The 25,649-nt window shown below is 33.1% G+C and overlaps 1 protein-coding gene across 1 annotated transcript in view; it reads left to right on the forward strand.

Annotated features, from left to right (window-relative positions):
• Window positions 1-25,649, forward strand: part of EFCAB13 (EF-hand calcium binding domain 13) — a 63,380-nt gene that overhangs the window by 32,620 nt on the left and 5,111 nt on the right. Inside the window, exons 10-16 of the mRNA XM_033090156.1 lie at window positions 1,132-1,629; window positions 3,684-3,821; window positions 4,588-4,659; window positions 8,689-8,832; window positions 17,463-17,597; window positions 19,774-19,851; window positions 25,239-25,343. Coding sequence (XP_032946047.1) covers window positions 1,132-1,629; window positions 3,684-3,821; window positions 4,588-4,659; window positions 8,689-8,832; window positions 17,463-17,597; window positions 19,774-19,851; window positions 25,239-25,343 — 1,170 coding nt within the window. The remainder of the gene's footprint in view (window positions 1-1,131; window positions 1,630-3,683; window positions 3,822-4,587; window positions 4,660-8,688; window positions 8,833-17,462; window positions 17,598-19,773; window positions 19,852-25,238; window positions 25,344-25,649) is intronic.

Here is a 25,649-nt window from a genome sequence, read left to right on the forward strand (position 1 = left end):
GGTAATTTGGTTAATTTTTAATTTAGTATTTATATTGATATGTTAATGTAAACACTATTCACGGCTGAGCTATGTAATAAGTATCCTGCAATTACTTTCTTTTTCTATGCAAATTTTTGTCTTTAAATTAATACATTGCCACCTGTCTAAATATCCTCTCCATAAGTTTGGATATACCAGGTATTCTACAAGTTTTGTCTTCTTGAAGAAATCTTCCTTAGAGTGGTATTCTGATATTCTTCAATATGGATTTGTTGCCCTCTACATCTTGCCCAGCTGTCATCCTGGGTTCTCCCTTCATTAACATTCTGAAGACTTTCACTTCTCTCCTTCTTTATCAGATTCTGTCCTCATATTTGATAGTTTGGAAATAGATTGGAAATAATTTTCCCTCAGAATTTTGTATTTTCTAGTTTTTAGTGTTGCTGTTGAAGTCCAAAATTCTTCTGATTCCTGACCCTTTTTATATAACTGATTTTTGACTTTGCAAACTTATAGGATCTCTTCTTTGCATCTAATGTTCTGAAATTTCATGATGATGTACCTTGAAATAGGTTTCTTTGCAACAATTGTGCAGGTACAGCATCCTTTGATTCTGGGAAATCAAAACAGATTTCCTTTCCTCTATTTCCTCTGGAACTCTTTATTATTTGGATATTTGACATCGTGGACTGATTCTCCTTTGGGTTCCCCTTTACAACTTCCTCATGGTTCTGCACTTTCATAACTAAGGGATCTGTATCTGTATTGGCTTATTAGTCTATTACCTTTCTTTTTATTTCTTTTTATTTCTTTTATTACCTTTCTATTAAATTGGGAAAGAGTAGGGAATGAGAACCATGCACTTTAGAGGACTATCTCTTTATATTCAGTGTGACTTTGAGTATTATAACTTTGGATGGAAGTATTTAAATATATTAAACCAGCATATTATATTTATCCTAGTTAATAGTTCAGTCTTTTGATCTTCAACTGTGTTAGTTTTTTTCAACTTGCTAACTTTGTTTTATCTATTTAAGCAACTGATAATTTCTCAAATAGCTTTAATGAAGACTTAGCTATTTTTTAAAAAATATTGCAAATTGTACAGGTAAATAAAATAATTGGATATGTTATGTTTCTCTTGCTTAACAATTATGGAATGGTCAGCCTTGGATGAAGATACTTCAAACACAAACTTATCAGGTGTATCAGAAGGTTGTCTACCATATAGAAAGAAAAGCACTTTATCTTCCAGTCTGTCTGAACTGTCCTTATCCCAAGAGTTAAGTAGCAAAAACCTCCAACATCATAAAATTATGGAGGATAATGATGACCTGGAATTTGAAAGTTCAAAAAATAATTTGCATGTAAGAAAATTACTGGATGGCATTGATAGTAGCAGTGATGTCGGATTCCAGGAATCACATTCAAAGGACGGCATAAACTTTAAGAGAAGTTCAGAGAAAGTTGAAATTCATGACTCAAAGTCTAAACCACAAAACCTGAAGAATATTACAAGCTTTGAAAAGTCTCTGGATATAAGTGATATTTTTAGTGTCCCAAAATTTAAGATGCCAGCTGTGAGAAGGCCTTCTAGCCTCCCAAATCATATTTCATCTAAGGAAAAAACTGCAATTAAGACTCTGGGTCAGTATCATATATGTAAGTCAAAATCTAAGTTCCTAAATTCCTGAGTCATCACAAAAATAACCTGAGTTAATCAGTTATTAGATAGTTGTAGGCATTTCAATTGTCAGTATTCTGGATAATCGCCATTTCTGGTACCTAAGCCAACAAATTCAATGTTGTGGTTTTAATGGTAGTTCCTTTTCAGATGCTCCCTTTTTGGGAAGCCTAACTTACGCTGAAAAACTTATTCACTGATCAATTGGAGTCACTCAAGTTCTCTAGAAAGTAGAGGGCCCGTTCCCTTAGAAATGCTTATTTTATAATTCATTTAACCAAATATGTAAGAAGTCTGTGAAATTTTTGCTCAGAATTCCATAATTTAAATATATGATATCCATAGCACTTCAGGTATTATGTCTTATGGATGTGGGAATATCAAGAGAAAATATTTAATACTACGTATCTCAGGTCCCCAAGGCTTTGTGGTCGTCTTCAAATATGAGCAATGGTTTCCTAACCAATATGTTTTTCCCCTTCTGTACCACTTATATCACAGAAGTGCTGTATACTCCTTCCTGTAGGCCTTGGCAGATGTTACTTAAGCTGTGTTTATATTCTTTAAAGAAAGTTTCTGACCTTTTAATTGTATTTAGTATCAAATATAATTGTTAAAGTGAATGCTTAGTGAAAAATTAGTGATTCTCATGCACTAATGCATACTTTAAATAACTCGGTTGAAAATGGAGTGTGATCAATTAAGGAGCCACATAGATGTTCATTCTGATTCCTTTACTAACAAAGCAAAACTGCTGTTACTCTGCCTCACTTCTATTTCTGAGTTCTTTGTACTTCAATAAGTACTAAAGCCCTGTTTAAAGGAATAATGGAGTAGTAGGCATTTAGCCAGTGGGTAGAAGAGGCCTGTGGAAGAAACTGGTTATCTACCTTCCTAGTGTCACAAAATCAAATGATGTCACTTACTACTGCCATACTTAATATTCTCTATGTAGAGAAGTATGAAATAGTATAACTTCTCCTAATACATTGATGGTAACTGGGCAGCTGCGAAATGTGACTGCCACTTGATTTACATTTTGAAAACATTTTTAACTTTTCATTTTGAAATAATTTTAAATTCTTAAGAATTACACAAAAGTAAAAACATTCCTATATACTCTTCATCTAGTTTTCCAAGTGTTAGAATTGTACGTAAGTAACCACAGTATAATGATCTAATCCAGGAAATTAACACTGATACAACATTATTTACTAATTTAAAGACCTTATTCAAATTTTGTCACTTGTTCCACGAGCACCCTTTTTCTGGTCCAGGATCTCATCCAAGATCACACATTACATTTAGTTGCCCTATGTCCTTAGTCTCTTCCAATCTGGGATGGTTTCTCAATTTTTCATGACCTTGACACTTTTGAAGAATATTGACTAGTTATTTTGCATAGCATCCTTCATTTTGGGTTTTCCTTATATTTTTTCATGATATTTTTTCATGAATAATTTCAGGTTATGCATTTTGGGCCCAAATACCTCAGAAGTGATATTGTGCCCATCTCAGTGCATCATATTAGGAGGCACATGATGGCCACGTGAATCTGATTCTAGAATTTTATGATCTTGAAGGTTGTGAACTGAAAGCATGATAAAGTGATGTTAAAGGGAAGGACTTTCATTTTCTGCTTGGAATCCTTGAATTTAAATAAAACACATTGGTGTTTTGATCTCCTGGATTTTTTCATTGGATTTTAATCAAAACCAAGCAGCATTGTCTGGGCTACTGGAATAGTCAGTTCCTCCAAACAAGTAGTTTATAAATGTTTATAGAATTTCAAGACAGTTTGTGTTTCAGCTATAAGAGAAAGATTAAGTATAATGTAAGATACAACAAATATGGAGAGAAAAGCAGTCTTTCTATAAGATAATATTAAGTATATATATATATGTATATATATATAAAACTTGCTTTCTGGTTACTAGGTAAAGATTTTAGGTTACAATTATTGCTGAAGACACATAAATTCTGTTGCTGAAGAGTTCTCCACATTTTATATATTTAGAAAATGTCTGTGAAGCTATCAGTAAACTCCAAGAAAATTACATTGCTGCAGAAGAACTTCAGTCCATTTTGCCTTCATTAGGAATTACTTTATCAGACAAGGAGTTCAAGAAGATTGTGACAGACACTAGTAGAAATGGTGAGAGACTGATAATATAAAACTTTATGAGAAAATTAGATACTTTTATGGAATAGTATTAAATGTTGGAGTAAGTTCTCTCAACTAGAAATAGAACAGAATGGGCCATTCTAAAGAAGATTCAGAAAGAACAGATGTAAAAATGGAAATTAGTGGAAAACAAAAAAATTCCTGTAAAGTCTGACCTAATGGATTAGTTTGGAGGGGCTAGGCCTTTCACATCTGAGAATTGTTTTAATAAGGCTTCATTACTATCCCTACTGTGTTTCCCCAAAAATAAGACCTAGCCGGACCATCAGCTCTAATACATCTTTTGGAGCAAAAATTAATATAAAACCTGGTATCATATCATATCATATCATATCATATCATATCATATCATATATCATACCCGGTCTTATAATAAAATAAGACTGGATCTTATATTCATTTTTGCTCCAAAAGACGCATTAGAGCTGATGGTCCGGCTAGGTCTTATTTCCAGGGAAATACGGTAGATATTGAAAAACCATGAACTTTATCTTACTTATTGTTGTATCCTTGGTGCCTAGCCTAGTTCTTGGCACTAATATGTCCTCAATAATTGTGGAAATGAAATGAACTGATGTAACTTAGGAAGACTCATCTAGGAAGTCAGAGTATGAAGAGGAAATAGGATGATGATGAAGTGAAGGACATGTCATTTTTTCATAGTTGTATTAAAATGTGAGTTTTCCTTTTATGCAAAATATAATGGAATGTATAATCTAAACTGTTTATTTTACAGAAAATGGAATGGTGAAATTAGATGACTTTATAAGTGCTCTCTCCAAGGAGCAAAGTCTTCCTGAATATGATGGTAGGTAGAAAATTTATTTTAAAATGATTTGGAGGAAAGAGCAGTTAGGTTGAAAAGAATTAGATTCAGCTGAATTGAGTTTGTATTTTTGGATACTTAATAGTCACAAAACACATAGGCAAATCATTTGCCAGTTTTTAAAAAACTTGCTGGATCAGGGTAATATCTAACTTGCTTACCTCACAGAGTTGTTATGTGGATTTTACAAACTGAAAAGTGCTACATAAATTTACAGTAATAGTAAAGAAAATGAGGCGGTGAAATAGGTTAATTAACCCCATTTTTAGCAATTGATAGATGATTTGATTTTTAATTTTTAAATAAGGAACTTGTTTGAATGAAATACCAATTTGGTTTACCTTTGTTTTAGAACATTTTTAAAAATAGTTATATTGAGCTATAATTTACATACATAAAATTCACCCATACACTGCTTTTTATTAAATTTATAGAGTCATACAACCATCACCACAATCCAGTTTGTTGCTTGTAATGGTTTTATTTTTTATACAAAAATTAAATATCTTTAAGGAAGATTAAAACAAGAATTGAAAGAGATTAAGACTTGTTGATTTTATTTCCTCATGTCTAGTCATATACTAAAAAAGAAAGATCTTAAGCTTTTTGTTTCTTCTGAAAAAATTTCTCAGATGAGGAAGAATTAATCCAAAAGAAGAGATTTCCTTTTATACCTAAGTGAAAAGTCTCCTGTTAAAAGCTACTTTTTTTTTTCATTTCCACTGAACTAGAGTCCTTAAGTGTCTGGATTTCTTGAAGACACTATCAGCAAATAGATTTCTTGAATGCTTCACTATATAATCATTCATTCACTAACTCAACATTGTTTCATTGCTGTTTTGTGACGCAGTAAGTGTCTCGGTCACAACTGACTCTTCGGCTTTATTTTCCCATTATACTATTTTTAAAATTTATTTTTAATTGTGGGAACTAACACATAATATAAAATTTACCATCTTATCCATTTCTAAGTGTACAGTTCAGTCATGTTAGTGTTAAATATATTCACGTTGTGCAACTGATCTCCAGAACTTTCTCATCTTGCAAAACTGGAGCTCTGTACTCATTAAAAACAGCTACCCATCCTTGCTTCTCCAGCTTTTAGCAACCATCATTCTACTTTCTGTTTCTGTGAATTTGTTCACTCTGGATACCTGAGTAGAATCATATAGCATTTGTCTCATTGTGACTAGCTTATTGTATTTATCATAATGCCCTCAGGATTCATCCATGTTGTAGCCTGTGTCAGAATTTCTTTCCATTTTCATGTTAAATAATATTCCATTGTATGCATATACCAAATTTTGGTTATCCACAGACACTTGTGTTGTTTCCACCTCTTAGCTATTGTGAATAGCGCTACTAGGAATATGTGAAAATATCTCTTTGAGCTCCCGCTTTCAATTGTTTTGGATATACACCCAGAGGTAGATACAATCCAGTTTTGTAACTTTTCTATCACTCCTAAAAATTCTCTTATGTTCATTTGCAGTTAATCTCTATTCCCATCACCAGACAACCACTGATCTTTCTGTCTCTATAAATTTGTCTTTTTTTTTAACATTTAATATAAATGAAATCATGTAACATGTAGTCTTTTGTGCCTGACTTCTTTCACTTTGCATAATGTTTTTGTGGTTGATTCATGTTCTAGTATGTATCAGTAATTCATTCCTTTTTATTGCTAAATAAGTCCATATTATATTTTATGAATATACTCCATTTTGTTATGAATAATGCTGACATTAACATTTGCATACATGTCTTTCTGTGGGCATATGCATTTATTCTCTTGGGTAGATTCCTAGAATTGCTAGTCTGTATGGAAAAATTATGTTTAGCTTTTAAAGAAATTGCCAAACTGTTTTCCAAAGTGGCTACACCATTTTCATTCTCACCCACAATTTATGAGGATTCTAGTTTCTTCACATACTTGTCAACACTTGGTTTTACCTTTTTGATTATGATCATTATATTAAGTGTGTAGTGGTATCTCAGTATGGTTTTAATTTGTCAATTCCCAATGACTAATAATGTTGAGTATATTTGCACATTCTTACTGGCTATTCATATATCTTTGATGAAGTTATGTATTCAAATCCTTTGCCCATTTTTAGAATTCCATTTTGATTATAGTGTTTTAGAATGAATCTCTTTGTATAGTTTTTTTTTCTTTCTGTGGTTGCTCCAGGTGTTACATTATATATACATAACTTATTACAGTCCACTGGTGTCATCATTTTACCAGTTTAAATGAAGTATAGCAGCCTTATCTCTTTTTATTTCCCGTTACTCTCCTCTGTTTATGATATAATTGTCTAAATATTTCCTCTACATATATTTAAAACCACATCAGACAATAGTATAATTTTTACTTCAACCATCCAACATAATTTAAAAACTAAAGAGGAGATTTACCCATATTTTGGCTTATCATTTTCTTTCTTCCTTCTTGATGTTCTATAGTTCTTTGTTGTATTCTTTCCTTTTTGTTTAAAGAGCTTCCTATAGCCATTCATAGGTGTTCTGGCAACAAATACTCTTAGTTTTCTTTCATCTGAGAACATCTTGATTTCCCCTTTATTCCTGAAGAGTATTTTTTTCTGAGTATGGGATTTTGTGTTGACAGTTTTTTGTGTTTTTTTTAAGCACTTGTAACATATTGTAACACTTTCTTCTGGTGTTTATGGTTTTGTATGGAAATCCTCTCATTCAATTTGATTTTTTTCCAGATAAGTAAGATGTCGTTTTTCTTTGGCTGCTTTCAAGATTTTTTTCATTGTCTTTAGTTTTCAGAAATTTAATTATAATGTGTCTTCAAATGAATTTCTTTGGGTTTATCCTGTTTGAGTTTCACTTATTTTCTTGGATCTGTAGGGTAACATCGCTTGCTAAAAATCTGAGAAATGTTCAGCCATTATTTCTTTGAGTGGGATTGATAGATGAGATAGTTCTGTTTTTAATTTCTTGAGGAATATCCATACTGTTTTCCATAGTGGCTGTACCATTCTCAATTTCCACCAACAGTGTGCAAGGGTTTTAACTTCTCCACATTCTCACCAATGCTTGTCTTTTTTTTCTTTTTTCAAATAATAGCCATACTAACAGATATGGGGTGATAGCTCATTGTGGTTTTGATTTGCATTTCCCTGATTATTAGTGATGAACATTTTTAAATACATCTGTTGACCATCTGTACATGTTTTTTGAAGGAATATCTGTTCAAGTCCTTAGTCATTTAAAAAATAGGGTTGGTAGGTTTTTTCTTTTCTTTTTTCACTATTGAGTTATATGAGTTCTTTATATATTTTGGACATTAACCCCTATATAGATATATGGTTTGCAAATATTTGCTCCCATTCCACAGGTTGCCTTTTCATTTTGCTGATGGTTTCCTTTCTTGTGCAGAAGCTTTTTAGTTTGATGTAGTCCCACTTACGCACTTTAGTTTTTGTTGCTAATGCTTTTGGTGTCATATCCATGAAATTATTGCCAAGACTAATGTCATGAAGCTTTTCTCTTTTGTTCTCTCCTAGGAGTTTTGCAGTTTCAGGTATCACAAATGTCTTTAGTCCATTTTGAGTTGATATTTGTGTGTCATGTAAGATAAGGATCCAGTTTCATTCTTTTGCATATGAATATATCCACTTCTCCCAACATCATTGCTGCTACTGAGAAACAGACTAACTAGGGAATTATAATTATTAGAGAATTAAGTGGGGAAATTGTATAATATTTCTGTTCCTATGTATTTTTAGTTGGGCTATTGTCCGGGCAATTAAGTTGGTACTTCCTTAGATACACAGACTGCAGCAAAGTAGAATATATTTTTTTTGACTCCGATTTTATAACTTACTGATTTTCAGTATTATTAAAGATTCTGGTAATGCTTTCGTATATAACATTTCTGAAGTTTTAAATATTTAATTTAGTGTTAGAATTAAAATTTATCTTATTATGAGTATTTTCCTTTTGACTTTAATACTTACTAGCATACTGCTTTATTTTCAGTGTTGTTCAATGTCATTAAAGCCATTGATAAAATTAAAGATGAAAACATTGATTATGAGGATCTGAATACTTGTCTTCAAAATTTTGGAGTTTACCTTTCTAAGGCAGAATTTGAAAAGATCACAGAGTTGACTGAAGCTGGTGGTAAGTGATATATTTTCGGGAAAACTGGATTGACACTTCTGAAAAGAGGGTCAGTTGGCTATTTTTTTCCTTAGAATAATGACTTTATTATTTTCATTAGAAAAAAGTCCATTAAAATTAAGCCAGTATAGAAATGTATGAAAATACTCAAAAGTACAACAAAATACTAAAAATCCCATTATCCAGAAAAGACTATTAATATATAATAGTCTTACTAGATGTTTTTTCCTAGGCAAAAGTGCAAACAAAAAGAAAGTAGGGTTTGTGATTTTGCTCTCTGACAAGATAGAAGTCAGGACAAGAGACATTAAACAGGGCAAAGAAGGACTCGTTATTGTGCCACAGCCCACAATTCATAATAAAGGTACTAGTTTTGAGTATCTGTGCTCCTGTAGCTTAGCAGCAACTTTCTTAAAGGGAAAGGGGTGTGAGGTAGACAAGACGAAATCAGAATGTCAATGAGTTGATAATATTTGCAGCTAGGGAAGAATACATGAGCATTTATTACAATATGCTTTATATTTTGTATATACTTAAAGTTTTCCAAATAAAAACTAAAAAAAAGAAATAGAAACAAGTCTAATATAAGTTGTATAAAATATGTGTGGAGAAAATGATAAGACTTTGTTAAAGGACGTTAAAGAATACCTAAATAAATGGGACTACATCTCACGTTCGTGGACTCAGAGACCCAAAACAGTCGATCTTCCTAATTTCTTTACCCAAAGCAATTCTGATAAAACCCTAATTTTTTTTTTTGATGAGCTAATGCTAATATTTATATACATGAGCAAAAGCCAACAATAGCTATTAATAAAACACTCTTGAAGAAGAAAAACCTGTGTAGGTGTGTGGGTGCAGGGTGTGTGTGTGTGTGTTGGGGGGAACTTGGTCTCCTGGATATCAGGACTTCCTATAAAGCTATAGTAATTAAAACAGTGTGAAAATGGCAGAGAAAATAGAGAATTTGATTAGTAAGACAAGAAAAGGAACTTCTACACATAGCCACACACATGTGGAAACATATATAATGAGGTGGCAGATCACAGGGAGCAAAGAAGCACCATTTAATAAATGGTGATGGAATAATTCAAATGGAAAAAAGTGGAATTACAACTTGCTTATCTATATACTATATTCAGTAATAATTTCCAGATGTGAAGAGTAAACATTTTAGGGAAAAAAAAGGAGAAAAAGTTTTCTGACTTAGAGTTAGGAGGGATTTATTTTTTAAGATACAAAAATCACTAAACACAAAAGACTGATGAAGTTGACTATATTAACAATTAAGAACTTCTCTTTATTAAGAGGTAATACTAAGAGAATGAAAATACAAGCCACAAACTCACTGAAGATTATTTGCAACACTTACATACATGATGAACAAAGGATTATTCTGGAAACCCCTATAAGTTAACATCCCAATAGAAAAATGGCTAAATTACAAGAGTGTCCATTTCCAGATGAAGAAATGCAAGTTGTTAATAATCATATGAAAACATTCTCAAAATCATGAGTAATTAGGGAAATGCAAAATTTAAGTCACAATAAGATACCTTTTTACACTCACTAAATTGGCAAAAATTAAGAACTCTGTTAACCCAAGTATTGGTAAATATGGTGAAAGTGGTAAAACAACTTTGAAAAACATAATGTAGTATTTCGTATACCCCATGACTTAGAAAGTCCACTCTTAGCTATAAATCCCAGAAAATTTCTTGCACTAAGGTTCAAGGAGACATATTCAAGAATGCTCATGGCAGCTGTGATCTTAATAGCAAAAACAAACAAAACAAAGCAAAAAACTCAAACACCACTCCTGGTGACAGAATGTATAAATTATGGCCTATACCATTGGTAAATAATGGACTACTAACACTGTATACATTAGTCAAAACGAACTACAGCAGTGTACTATATGGATGATTCTTAGAAATATAATATTGAAGGAAAAAAGCAAGTCTCAGATTGCTATAGCATAACGTTTTTATAGAGTTTGAAAACAAAATTAAGGAATAATTTATTTATCCTGTTTAAAATTATACGTAAAAAAGCAAAAGATTGGTAAATTCAGTAGTGGGCTTTCTGTGGGGGAAGTATAAGAATGGAATGGGAAAAGCTCAGAAGCAGATGCAATGGGGTTAATATTTTTCAATTGGGTGGTAGGTTCACAGTGGTTTGATTTATTATCGTACTTCATAACTAATATATGTGCAAATATTCTTTCTGTGTATCAAAAATAAGGGAATTTATTGCTTTAAAAACTCACGTGTTTCTGTTAGGGAACGTAAATCACTAAATCACTAACTCTAACATTGCCATAGAATTTTTCAAGGTCTCATTTTTTTTTAACTCTCCAAAAGTTTGGCTAAGAATACATAGTGATTTGGTGCTCCTGGACTTCTAAACTGCTCAAAGTGTCTTGGGAAAATGGAATAGGGTTGTTCCTTATTTTCTACATTCTATTTGAATTTTTTTTTCCTTAGTGGGGTAAGCAAAGGACTAGGATTATCAAAAGCTCATCATATCTATATAAAACCTTTATATGTGTCCTTAGAAAATTAGAAATTTTTTATCCATTCTAACATTGGCATATTATGAGGAATTGTATATAATCAAGACATTTTCTAGGTATAAAATGACTATTAAAATATTCAATGGTTTTAGTATAATAATATACTAGAGTAAAGATAGCAGTGTAAATGGTAGCCTGATGGGGAAGAAGCTAGGAATCAAGAGCTTGTTTCTAATCCCTGATCTTGTATTTCCTTTTGTGACCTTGGGGGGAAAAAATCAGCATATCATGTATAAGTATTTTTTTCTCAAATATGTAAAGTAACACACTGATTCTTCACCTACATATCTTACTGAGTTGTTGCAAGGCTGAGAGAGTGTAACATACTATTAATAAAAGATCTAGTCATTCCACAGGTCATCGGGCAAATAAATGCTTGGCTTACTGCTGATACGTTTGGTGTTAATCGTCTCCATTACTGATCCCTAAGTCTAGAACAACTTTCACATGCAAATATATTCAAAGTTATCGTAATCTTACTTTTCATCCTTACACTTATTAGAGACAGCGAGAACCATGTATATGAAATTCATTTGGGCGAAGATTTAAAATGTCTTCCCACTTTGGGAAAGTGATGCCATCTAGTGACTATAGCTGAGTTTGGATATGCAGAATTTCTGGTTTCAGCTGTTCGTATGTTTTCCCATCTTCCAATTTATTCAATAACATTTATTGAGCCATCACTATGTACCAGGCTTTACGTTAAGCTGTGAATTTACTAAAATGAAAAAGACAGTCTTTGCCATAAGAAGCTCACCATAAAGAAATGTAAGGTCATATATGTATATTTTAAATGGAGTGAAGTTAGTACTTTAAAAAATTGGGGCTAAAGTAGCATTGTGGTATTTGGTGTTTACATATTGGTTAATAATGCATTTTAAGTAACAGCTATGTCACCTTATAATATAAATCAATTTAATTTGTCTCCTATACAAGGGAACATAATAAATTGGATGAAGAGATTATTTGCATTATCAGTTCATTTTTCCTAGAAATTTCAATTTTATGGAGACAAAAAACTTTATTAACGCAGAGTTGTATATGTAGTATATCATCTTACTCATCTCTATAGTTACATTTCCTTTCTCATTCTTACTAGTGCATATTTATGTTTACTTTTTTTCGTTTTTTCTTCATTTGACTGCTCATTTCTTCATCAGACTGCCTGTTGGTTTTATATACCGCTTTGGGACGTTCCACCCATTTACCCCTCTACTTTCTCCTTATCTACCAGTATCCTCCTGTTTTCACTTTTGCTCCTTATCTAGTTTAAATTCTCTGATCTATATATCTCTGCTACCGTAAACTCCTTTGCCCCTCTGTACTTCTGTTGCACCTATCTGGCAGAACTCCCAACCCTGAATGAACCCAATTATCTTTTTTTTTTCTGTGGCTGACAGTGTTTCTAGAGAAAATTATACAGCTGAACAGACTGAACGGAGTACCGCTAAGAAATTTTGATCATCAAGTCTGCTGGCCCTCAAACTACCTAGGAATTTGTAATGTTTATTTCCCCAGTTAGCCTATGCTCTCACTCTGAAACAAATATTTAAAATCGGTTCCATTCCTACCCCAACCTCTACCTTTTCACATTTAGCAAATAACTTTATGGAGAAAATAGAAGCCTGTCTCTATTTTGAGGGCATTAAGATATGTCCCAATGTTTTTTTTCTAAAAGTTTTAAAGTTTTTTCTTTTCATATTTAAGTCTTTAATTCACCTGGAATTGATTTTTATGTATACAGTGAAGTTGGGATCTAATTTATTCCCCACCCCCATCAACCCCCTCCACCCTCCACCCCCAGAATAATTAGCTGTGACAGTTTTATGTTAATTCTTTGTTTGGGATTTATGTATTATGTAAATTATTTGATTTGGAACCTGGCACTCACACAGGATGGCCTTGGGATTTAGACTATCATTAGAGATAATTTTTTTCTCCATCCAGACCTCAGGCAGGGAACAAGCTTTCTTCTTGAATTCCTAAAATGTTTACCAAAGTGTTTTTTTGTGTTTTTTTTTGTTTTTTGTTTTTTAATTTTTTTAATTTATTGGGGTGACGATTGTTAGTAAAATTACATAGATTTCAGGTGTACAATTCTGTATCACATCATCTACAAATTACATTGTGTGTTCACCACCCAGAGTCAGTTCTTCCATCACCATATATTTATACCAAAGTGTTTTTAGTCATAATTTTTAGATGGGAAGACTTCCCAGGGTCCTGGCTTTAAGTCGGCCTCTTAATTACAACCTTAGACTTGTATGTACCGCATCATAATAATTACTATTATTACTATTACCCACATTTATTGAGTTCTTACTATGTGCCAGTACTATTCTAAATAATTTTTGTGTATTAACTCATTTAATTCTCATATTAACTTAATATAACATAAGATGCTTATTTACAAATATCATTTTGATCATTTGACATATAGTTTTTAAATGTAATGAATAAATAAACTGAAATTCCATGATTAAAAATTTTTTTTATCCAAGAGTTTCAAATTCTTTTTGCCAAATATTAATTTTTAATGCTTAGTTCCTAAATAACACCATAAACTTATTGGAGCAGGGTTTACTATAGACCTGAGTCAGGGAAATATCTTATATTGCATATCCACAGAAATTTAGTTACTACAGCATCAAATGACTGGATGATCTGCTGTACTGAGTTATAACATTGGTCTCAATGTATTTATATATGTTGTTGCATGGCATTGAAATAATGTTTCTTCCTTGAATAAGTTCATTTCAAAGTTAACCCCTTTTATGAGTTTTAGAGAGGTCTTAATAGTTTTTCAGCTTTTTTTGTTTAAGTGAAAAGCTCTTTGATAAGCACAAGTTATTGTTAAATAATTCAATTAAATCATTTGTGTCTATAACACACTATATAAGTGTTGAGCTATTGTTTTCTCTATTTATAAAGAATTTACCTGGTCCATCTATACTCTTATCTGGGATGAACCCAGATGGATTTTACCCATATTTAGAAAGCCACTCCTGCCTTTAAATTTAGCTTCAGATAAAAAGTAAAACCAGATTTGCCTCCCAGGGACTAATTAGTAATGTCTGAAGACAGTTTCTGTTGTCAAAACGAAGGGAGGGAAGAGGACTGCTGGCATCTAGTGAGTAGAGGCAAGGGATGTTGCTAAACGTCCTACAAAGTACAGGGCAGTACTTCTGCCCCAAATAATTATCTGGCCCAAAGTGTTAATTGTGCTGCAGTTGAGAAATTCTGTTTTAGAGTTATCTTATAAAACTGCCCAAACTTGCTATTCTGATAGTACTTCTAAATAGGTTAGTTGTTTCATTCATCCTGCTTAAAACAAATTTTGAAAATTAAGGTAAGTATAACAACTTTATTCTAACTTCTCTTTATTTCAAGGTAATACCTGGACTAGTTATGAGTTATTCTAAACTGTTCTTTACCTGCAATATGGTCCATCTATACAAATGAACAGATTTTATTTCTATCATTTGTCCCTCAAATAGATCTCTGTACCAGTTTGCATTTCTGTTGGAAGTATGTGGGATGAATGGGTATAACTACAACCTGTCCTTAGGGAAGCCTCCAGGATTAGATGGACAATACATAGGTAGGTAAGCAGAGATAGAGAAAGACAATTCAGGCTAATGTTTAATCCTTTTATTGACTATATGAGCCTGGGGATTAACCTGTCCTCTAAGGGAGAAAGGAAGCATCTGTGACATTAGAAACTCTGCCACATTTAAGGAGCATGGACAAATCCATGAAGCAGTCTAAGAAGTGAGAGGGATATGGAGAATAATATTCTGGAAGCCAGGGAAAGATTTTTGAGAAGAAGGGAATATCATCAATGATAAATGTTACTGAGAGATGAAGTATTTAATATATCCATTGGTTTCCTTTCAAACTGGGTGAGATCAGGATGCCATTCCTTATCATGTAATCTCTTTCTCTAAATTTGCAGATTTTAGGAAAGAGCCTTTGTCTTCAAATCTGAAATTATCAACAGCATATGGCAAGAACTTTATATCTGTAAGAGAAAACACTCCCTATAAAGGAGTTGTTTTTTAGGATCCTTGCCAAATGCCAACGATTGCCGGTCCACTCTGTCCACTCCAGCCAGAGTGATATTTTTTTCTAAAATAGTAACCTGATCATGTTGCCTCCCCCTATTTATAACTCTTTAAACAGTCCCATTGTTGTTAGTATAAAGATCAAAATCCTATATGCCCCACATCTCCAACGTAATTTTGCACCATTATTCTTGCTTTCTGTACTTCAACTACATTGGCTTTCTTTCAATTCCTTAAATACTCTCTTTTCCTCCCACAAAAAGGCTTTTGCACATCATATTCCCTGGAATAGTCTTCCCTGACCCTCTTTGCCTAGTTAACATTTATTCATCTTTCAGATGAGTGTCAGGTTCCTCAGGGAAGCCTGTTATCATCTGTTGGTCTGGGTCAGTTTTCTTTGATAAACAGGCTCTTCTTAAACCATATCTCTGTCGTAGCACTTATTTCATATTAGAAATATCTGTTTATGTTTTTGATTAGTCGGTTAATGTCTCTTTCTCCCACTTGCCTGGAAGCATCCCTGGGCCAAGGACCATGTCCCCACTTTGCTCATCATTGTTTTTCCAGATCCTAGCAAAATCCTGGCTCTCAGCAGGCTCTTAGTAATAACTAATATTGATAGTTAATACTTATATTTACTGTGCTAGGCATTGTTCCAAATCTTTTATGTTTTTAACTCAGATAATTTTAAATATTTATGAAATGAACGAATCACTGAATAAATGTCCTCTTATTTCTTTTAGCTTCATCTCTCATCAATTCTGCATTTGTACTTATTCTGTAGCCATACTACTTATAATTTAAGTTGGCTCCATTTGCTTTGGGTTCCAAGTCTTAGCATGTGTTGTTTCCTTTGTACACATTTCCTGTCAGACAAACTCACATTTTCCCCCCCTCAAACTCAGCTCAAATGTCACCTCCCACCCTATAAGATTTCCCAGAGTTTATCACTCATGAAATCTAGACTAGGTGAAGCTTTCCAGTGCTTCCATGATATCTTGTGCATATTTTTCTCATAGTACCAACTACATAATGTATTATAATTTTGTTTACAGACATGACAGATGTAGTCCCTGACTTAGAGGAATTTACAGGAAGCTCTTTGATGAGAGGGCTGATGTTTTCATTGTTGGTCTTACTAGATATAAAATATATGTAAGTAGAACATAGGTCTAAGATGGTATTGTGGTATTCTTTCCAAGTGACCTCCGTGAAGGTTTAGATCTGCTGGTGTAGTGCAACAATTTTCAGACTGTGGAAACATATATGACAACTCTATTTGGGGTTGAGGGAGAAATGGAGTAGAAAATAGTATTGATGAAATAGTAAAACACCCAGTAATGATTGTTTTGTATTTTAAATTGGTCTAGTATCAACAGGACTTCTCATTTGGTTGAATGGGTTGTGCCTTACATAAAGCTTCCTGGTTGAGAGAGAACAAGTGGAGACTGAAATGCAGTCTATATTCCACTGTGCTCGTCAAGCTTTCAACCACAGTGCTAGATATCAGCTGCCCAGAAGAAGGTATGCCTCTTTGTAATTGATATGTAAAGAGGGGGTGCCTTTTTCCAATTCACACAAAAGTACAATATGGTTGTCACCCCAATAAATTAAAAAAAGAAAAAAAGTACAATATGGACTAGCAGTGGCCTGGGGATCAAAACTTCAATCTCAAAGTTTAGCCTCTTTTTGTTTGCTTTATCAGTTGATAGAAATCTTTAGACCTACATGTAGAGAACATAGCTGTTTTATGAAAGGCTTACAGCTCATTCAATGTATAACCCACTATATTTTCTTTGCCATGAAATTGTTTGGTTTCAAATGCTGCTTGAAGTAAATGGGTTATCAGTTATAAATAGAAAATATTTTGCGTTTTTGGTTCAGAGATTTTGGTTAGAATAAATATTTTTTGTGAGGGTTTGCCTGTGGACTTCGGACAAATTATTTTGCATTTTTCAAACAGTAATGTCTTATATAGATTGACTTTGTAGGGATTAAAAAAGCTGCTCAGATCTTGTCACCCATTAATAATGACCAAATTCGTATACCTAACTTGGAGCATGCCCTTAAAAGTTTGAATGTTAATTTAACTGAGGACTTCAGTGAGGCCCTTGAATGTTGTGACGTCAATACTGAGCATTTTTTTGGCTTGAAATTCTTTTCATTTTTCCCTACTTATGGGATACAGTCTTAAAGAGTGTATATATGACAGTAAGATGCTAAAGGGAATCATACTGGAGACTTAGGTTGATACAAATTAGAGCCAAAATAGCTATATTGACTATATTTAACTGTTTATACCGATCTGGATACTATATATGCTTATTTAGATAATTACCATTCATTACTTATAAGCCTGGGTGGGAAATACCATACCTTATGTAATAAAACAAAGGCATGACATCAGTAGCTTCATTTTGATACATAATCTTTCTTCCGAAGAGATCCACTTTCATCAGTCCTTTTATTGTACTTGTCCCATTTTGTATTTCAACCAACAGAAATACCTGAAGACGCACTACATTTTAAAAGAACAATTATTTAGTTTTGGTTATGATTTCTGAGTGGGCCCGTATTTAACTTTGTTTTCCATCTTCGATGTCATTAAATATGTCCTTGATCTCCTTTACTGTAGACATTCACTATTATGAAGTCAAAGCACGTGGGAATACTTCTCCAAGTTGCTGAGTTTCATAGGTTTTAGGTGACCTTTTATTTTGGGCTTATCTTAACCACTTTGTTTTTTGTATGGAATCCACTGAGTCCTAGGTTAGAGAGTACCTCCCCAGAAGAGTTTGGTTATTGCTTTTGCCAGATAACCTAGATTATTATTGCCTTGGATCCATTTTTATGTTTTGACCTGGGGTTTCTCATATCATGGGAGTAGTATAAATTTAGACTCCAAACACACACAAGATGGAGGCTAGGCTTTCAATATTTCACAGGAGATTTTTTCCCCCGACTGCCTCTAAGAATTAGGAAGATTTAGAATCCTATTGTTTACCAGGGCCAGTGAATGTATTATAATATTTTATTTTTGAAAATTTTAATTTTTTTTTAGTTTTAGGTGTACGAAACAAGATAATGATTAGACATTTACACGCCTCACATATAACCCCAACAAGTATACTACCCATCTGACATTGTACATAGCTGTTACAGTGCTATAGACTATATTCCCTATGCTGTACTTTACATTTCATGACTATATAATATTTTAATCTCCCTTTCACTGGATTGAAATCCTTTAAGCATCCCAGTTTTATTTGGTATCTAAATTCAAACTCTCCATTTAGAATGGAACCAAGTCCTCTTTTAAGACTCTGCATGAACATTTAAATCAAGCACCTCGCCGTTTCTGGGTCTGATATGTATCCCTAAGATAACTATAGGCTTAGTACTCACTGGTTTCCACTCTGGATCTCAGCACCCACTTAACTTTATTATTTCCTTTTTATGTGACTTGGTCACGCATTCATAGAATGTTGTATTTCATACAGCATCTCTAGGAATTTGTAGTAGGACAGTTTCTGTGTTAGCTAGTCTGCCATTTTGTTATAACTTACAGTCTCCTTAATGTAGTGATAGCCCTAGATTTTCTGATGTGGTTAAATTATTGTATCTTACTTCAAATGTGTGTGTGTGTGTGTGTGTGTGTGTGTGTGTGTGTGTGTGTGTAATACAGCCTCTAGCACTCTTGGCTTTGTGATTTGGACAAATTATTTAATTTTTCTCGGCTTTCGTCTTTTAAATATCGGCATATTAAGGATACCCATGTCATAGAATTATTGTGAAGATTGCATGAGTTAATAAAGGTAAAGCACCATAAAATGATGCCTAAGATGTATAAGGAACTCAAAAGTTATATAAGTTCTTACTTTTTAGTAAGAACTGAAAAAATGGTTTCTATTAATATCATTAACTGTTCAATGGATGGTTCCTAAAAAGTATGAAGTAGTTTCAATTGTTTGAGATACCGTGTTTCCCCGAAAATAACACCTAGCCTGACCATCAACTGTAATGCATCTTTTGGAGTAAAAAGTAATATAAGACTCGGTATTATATTATATTATATTATATTATATTATATTATATTATACCTGGTCTTATGTTAAAATAAGACTGGGTCTTATATTCATCTTTGCTCCAAGAGACGCATTAGAGCTGATGGTCTGGCTAGGTCTTATTTTCAGGGAAACATGGTAGAAAATGAACTAGAATGGAAGTTTAGGTAAATCAGAACGTTTATTTCATGTGCCAATTCAATATCAGGTTTTTAACGTCGGCATGCTTGATTTGACCTTTCAGATGATAAGAAGGTGAATTTAAAAGATTTTTTAAGGGGAATTAAAGAAAATCCACATTTCAAAGAGTCCACAGGTAAGTGAATACTTCTAGTTCAAAGAAAAGTGACTGAAAAATAAAAGTAATTAAAATATCACTATATGGATTTCAGGTTTTCAATTTGTAGTCTCTATAGTTTCAAAAAGAATTTCAAGCAGCTTATGAAACATAAATAATGCAAGAATATAAAAAATAAATGAGGAAAATGGGGCAGGTTTTAACATGGGAAAAGAAATAAGATAGGGTTGAAGAAGGTTTACAGTAAATACCTCTGCTGTTATTACAGAGTCCTTCCTCAAGAGGAGTTAAGTTTTCCTTCATTCAAGGGGTTCTGGATATGAATTAAATCAAGTCAGGAAATTGGTCAGGTGAGGGACCACCCCTCTTCGTTGTGCCATCTCAAGTCATGCCTCTGGAGTTTTCATGTGTTCCCAACTGGACTGCCCATCTAATTCATTTATATGATAGAAATCTTAACTTTAACTAATCAGCCCCATATATCCCTGTAGTATTAATCCCTGTATCATTCTTATTACCATACCATCTCTGTTGTCTAACCACATCATTTTTCCTCTGCTACTGAAAGACTATTGCTTGGCACCTATGTCCGAGGTCCCTCACATCCTCGAAATTAGGGAGACCATTTCAACCCCAAATCTGCAGAGAACACCTACCAAAGAACTCTTCATAGATGCAGACACCCCATGAACAATGTATTTCTAAATACTTTGGTGAAACAAATTTCTTTTTTTTTTTTTTGCATTTTAGTATCTCTAAAATTGGAACACCTTTATAATCAACAGCATTTGTAATCAGATGTACATTTTTTATTGAGATATAATTCACATACCATAAAATTCATCGTTCCTTTGCAGTTTTAACATCTAATGCTTGAAGCTCCTAAGGCTTCTTGAATTTGTGGCTTGATGTCTTCAGTTTTAGAAAATTCTTAACTATTATTTCTTTAAATTTTTTCTGCCCGTCTCTCTTCTCTCATTCTGGGACTCCAGTTACATGAATGTTATATTTTCTCACTGTATCTTCTATGTTTCTTACTTCCTCTTCTGTATTTTTCATCCTTTTGCTTCTTCATGTTCATTTTGCGTTTTCTTCTGACCAATTGCCCAGTCCACCAGTTCTCTTGCTGTGATTATTCTGCTGATAAGTCCATTCACTGAATACTTAATTATGGTTAATATATTTTTCAGATTTAGGCTATTTGATATTTTTAAATGGTTTTTAGTTCCCTGCTGAAATTCTCAATCTTATCTTTTATCTCTTTGAACATAGCAAGCATAATTATTTTGAAATCTGATTCTAATACTTTTTCCCCAATATCTGGAAACCCTGTGTGTCTGTTTCTAGCTTTTTCCTGGCTTTTGGGGCACTAATAATCTATCACATTTCAGGGATTAGTATAATTCAAAGGTGAGTTGCAGTTCCTGCAATGTCTATTTAATTTGGGTTAACCTTACTGCAACCCCAAGTGACAGAGATTTACCACAGCTCTCTCCTCTTGATGGATTCTGGATTCTAATCCTTGTTGCTCTAGCCATGCAAGGCTTTCAGAAGTGCTGCACATCCTGTTAGGCTCCCAGCAGCATCTTATGCAACTGGTAAGTGCGCCCGGCTGAAACGTGGCCTCATTTGTTCTGGCTCTGACTTACTCTAGGTCCTATCCATGTCGGCTCTTTGATGCTGTGAATCTTACTGGGCTTTTTTTTGCCCAGCTTGATATAAATTGTGTTCAGTGAGAAGGTTGATTTAAATTACCTGGATTCCCTGGTGAGTTCTTGTCTAGTGGTTCTAGTAATTGCAGAGAGAGATTTATTAAAGTCTTCTATGTATTCTGTTTTTTGTCCTTGTAGTTCTACCAATTTTTTCTTTATTTTTTTCAATAGATTTTTAAAATTGAAATATAACTTACATACACTGAGATTCAATTCCACCATGTACAACTTAATACATACACAAGAATGTTCATAACAGGGTTCATAATAGTTACTTATAATAATCCAAACCTGGTACAACTCAAATTCCATGAACAGTAGAATGGATAAATTGTGATAGTCATATAATTGTATATTATGTGATAAAGAGTGAACTACTGCAATCAAAAGATTACAAATGAAACTCAGATATAAAGTTGAGTGAAAGCAGCCAGGCACAAAAAGAACATTACAGTATGATTTTATTCATATGATGGTAAATAACTGGCAGAATTAATCTATGATGACTGAGATCAGAATAGAAAATGAAATAGATAAGTTACAACTCTGAGAAAATATTCACAATTCTCACAACTCACAAAGGATTAGTATCAAGAATAAAGAATTCCAACCAATCCATAAGAACACAAACAGACCAAAAGAAAAATGAGCGAGAGAGTCAAACAGGTATTTCATAGAAGAGGAGACACGTGTGGCTAATTATTAGATAAGGAGGCATTTGACATTTTTCTCAGTGATTTTAGGAATGTATATATAGGTACAATAAAATCACATTTGAAAAGGCAGCAAAGGAATGGTGAACACTGGATTCATGATAAAGGGATGGAGAAGGCAGAGGGATGGTTTGTAAGGGGAGCCCTCTGGTTAGATGCTGATTATTTTGAAGTCCTAGCTTTTGTTTTCAGCATAAGATTGCTTGTATTTATTATATTATAAAATTTTTGAATTAACCAAATAAATAAAAGTGGCCTATGTATGGACCAGTAATGTTTCAGACACCAAGGATAACCTTTTTTCTAATCCTGTGCATGTAATTTCTAATAAAAAGTTAAATCTGTTCCATTGTTTTAATTTTCTTTTTTTCAGGGACTTCATTTATATACAGATCAGAGCTTCTCTGTCTCTTACTCTATCACTTTTGTTCTGAACTTTTTTTTTTTTTTTTTGCATAGGCTTTTCTCTTCCTCCTTTTCCCCTTCCTCTTTTTTCTTTTGGTTTTCATTTCTCTTCTATATGTTACTTACTACAGTTCAGTCATATTCATCCTACCTTGAGTACTTTTACTTGAGTCTTTATTTTGGAGTCGACTTTGTGTTTCTCTGCAATTTGTTTCCAGAATTCAGTCAGCTCTCATTTCAAATCTTCCTTTGTCCATTTCTACTCTGATTTATTGGAAGAGATCAAGGTGTTGGGTGGCTTACAGGTGTCAGAGTGCCCTCTTCAGTTTCTACAGTGAAGTACATTTACTTTAATAAACGGAATCTTTTTGGATGAGTCTTCTGACATTTTAATACCATTTAGTAGGGACTTCATCTTTAACTGCTTCCCACTGCACCACCAAACCCCATGCAATGCTGTTCCCCATCCAGATACCAAGGCTATAATAATCAAAACAGCATGGTACTGGCATAAAAACATAAAAACAGACACAGAGATCAATGGAACAGAATGGAGAGCCCAGAAATAAACCCTTGCTTATGTGGTCAATTAATCTATGACAAAGAAGGCAAGAATATACAATGGGGTAAACGGTGTTGGGAAAACTGCATGGATACATGGAAAAAGATGAAACGACCACTTTCTTACACCATATACAAGAATAAACTTAAAATGTATTAAAGACAAATAGTAAGACCTGAAACCATTAAACTCCTAGAAGAAAACATAGGCAGTATGTGACAACTTTCTGACATTGCTCTTAGTAATATTTTTTCTGATACCTCTCCTTGGACAAAGGAAACAAAAGAAACACTAAACAAATGGAACTACATCAAATTAAGTTTTTGCACTGCTAAGGAAACCCCAACATAACGGAAAGACAGCCTACTAAATGGGAAAAGATATTTGCCAATGATATACCCATAAGGGGTTAATATCCAAAATTTATAAAGAATTCATGCAACTTAACACCAAAACCAACAACAACAACAACAAAAACCCTCATGCATTGTTGGTGAAATTGAAAATTTGTTCAGCCACTATAGAACACAGTATGGAGATTCCTCAAAAAATTAAAAATAGAACTATCTTATGACCCAGCAATTCCACTTCCTGGTATTTATCCAAAGAAATCCAAAACACTAATTTGAAAAGATACATGCATCCCTATGTTCATTGTAGCATTATTTACAATAACTAAGATATGAAAGCAACCTAAGTGTTCATCAATAGACGATTGGATAAAGAAGATGTGCTACATATATACAATGGAATATTACTCGGCCATAAAAAAGAATGAAATCTTACCATTTGCAACAACATGGATGGACCTAGAGGGTATTATAGTAAGTGAAATAAGTCAGACAAAGACAAATACCATATGATTTCACTTACATATGGAATCTAAAGAACAAAATAAGTGAACAAACAAAACAGAAACAGAACTCATAGATACAGAGAACAAACTCATGGTTGCCAGATGGGAGGGGGGTTGGGGAGCTGGGTGAAAAAGGTGAAGAGAATAAGAAGTACAAATTGGTAGTTACAAAATAGTCATGGGGATGGAAAGTACAACAGGGAATATAGTCAAAAATATTGTAATAACTATGTATGGTGCCAGGTAGGTACTAGACTTATCGGAAGGGGATTACTTTGTAAATTATATAAGTGTCTAACCACCATGCTGTACACCTGAAACTAATATAAAATAATATTGAATATCAACTGTAATTTTAAAAAAAATTAGAAAATAAGGATAAAGAATTTTGTTTACATATTTGTTTGATTATTTCTAGAAGATGCTAGGTAAATTTTGGAGCAAATTATTTTATGGTCTATATTTCTGAACTTGGATATTTGGTATTGCTTTAGCATATCTAGCTCTTTTCTCTATGACCTAAATTATGTATTTTCTTATAGCTACAACTAATGAAAACACATGTAAGAATACGTTGTTGAATTATGCTCCAAAAGATGAGTGAGATGATAACTGATAAGGCAGATTGAGACTTTTGTGGTTTGCTTTTGATTTTTCTTGCCACTAACTATTGCTTCCTGCCGTTCTCACATGTAGTTGCATAATTTATTTTAATACATACATATGTTCATATGGATTGAAGAATCTATGTTTTGTTCTTAAAAGATATTGTAGCTATTTAGGCTTACCTCAATTTCATCTGTGGAAACAATAAAACATAGGCCTAGATGTAAAAATTTAAGCTAGTACATCTTGAAAAACAGGACCAAACTGAGCCCTACTTACTTGTATAAATATTTTTATTAAAAACTGGTTTATTTGCTGTTTTGCTGCTAAAATTAATCTGAGTGGTTTTTCAACCCTCTTTCAACATATTGTTATGTAAACTTATCTTTAATATTGTATATGTTAAATGAATAGATTAATAGCTTCCTTTAAACACTTAAGTGTCTTTGGCCTCTTTTTTATGAAGATATGGATAACCATGATACATAGGAGTTAATATTTATTATATTTTGACTTTTATTTCAATTTCCTCACGTCTTTTTCTTTTGTAGGGTTTCAAGTTGATGTTCATGACCTTGACACTATTCTTGGAAACATGGCGATCAAACTCACAGCTGAGGGACTTAATGATGTAACCCCAAATCTACCAACTGATGGTGAGTGACTTAGACATCAGTATGCCCTCTGAGGAATTTGGATTTGAGGCTGGTATTTTTTGACCGTACTTATTTGACTTAAATGAAAATGATTTTTTTCTCTTAATATATTAATCTAAAGTTGATACTTTTTAACCATTCATTTATTTATTTAGCAAATAATTACTCACCACTATATATCAGGTGTTATGCAAGGTGCTAGAGATACAATGGTGAGTAAATATAGACATAGTCCTTGACCTAAAGAGCTTAATGTCTTGTATATCACAATTCTTAGTGTTCTAGTGGAAGCTGAGAATGTTGCCA

This window comes from Rhinolophus ferrumequinum, chromosome 21 (assembly GCF_004115265.2).
Source record: "Rhinolophus ferrumequinum isolate MPI-CBG mRhiFer1 chromosome 21, mRhiFer1_v1.p, whole genome shotgun sequence".
In the NCBI taxonomy this organism is placed as follows: domain Eukaryota; kingdom Metazoa; phylum Chordata; class Mammalia; order Chiroptera; family Rhinolophidae; genus Rhinolophus; species Rhinolophus ferrumequinum.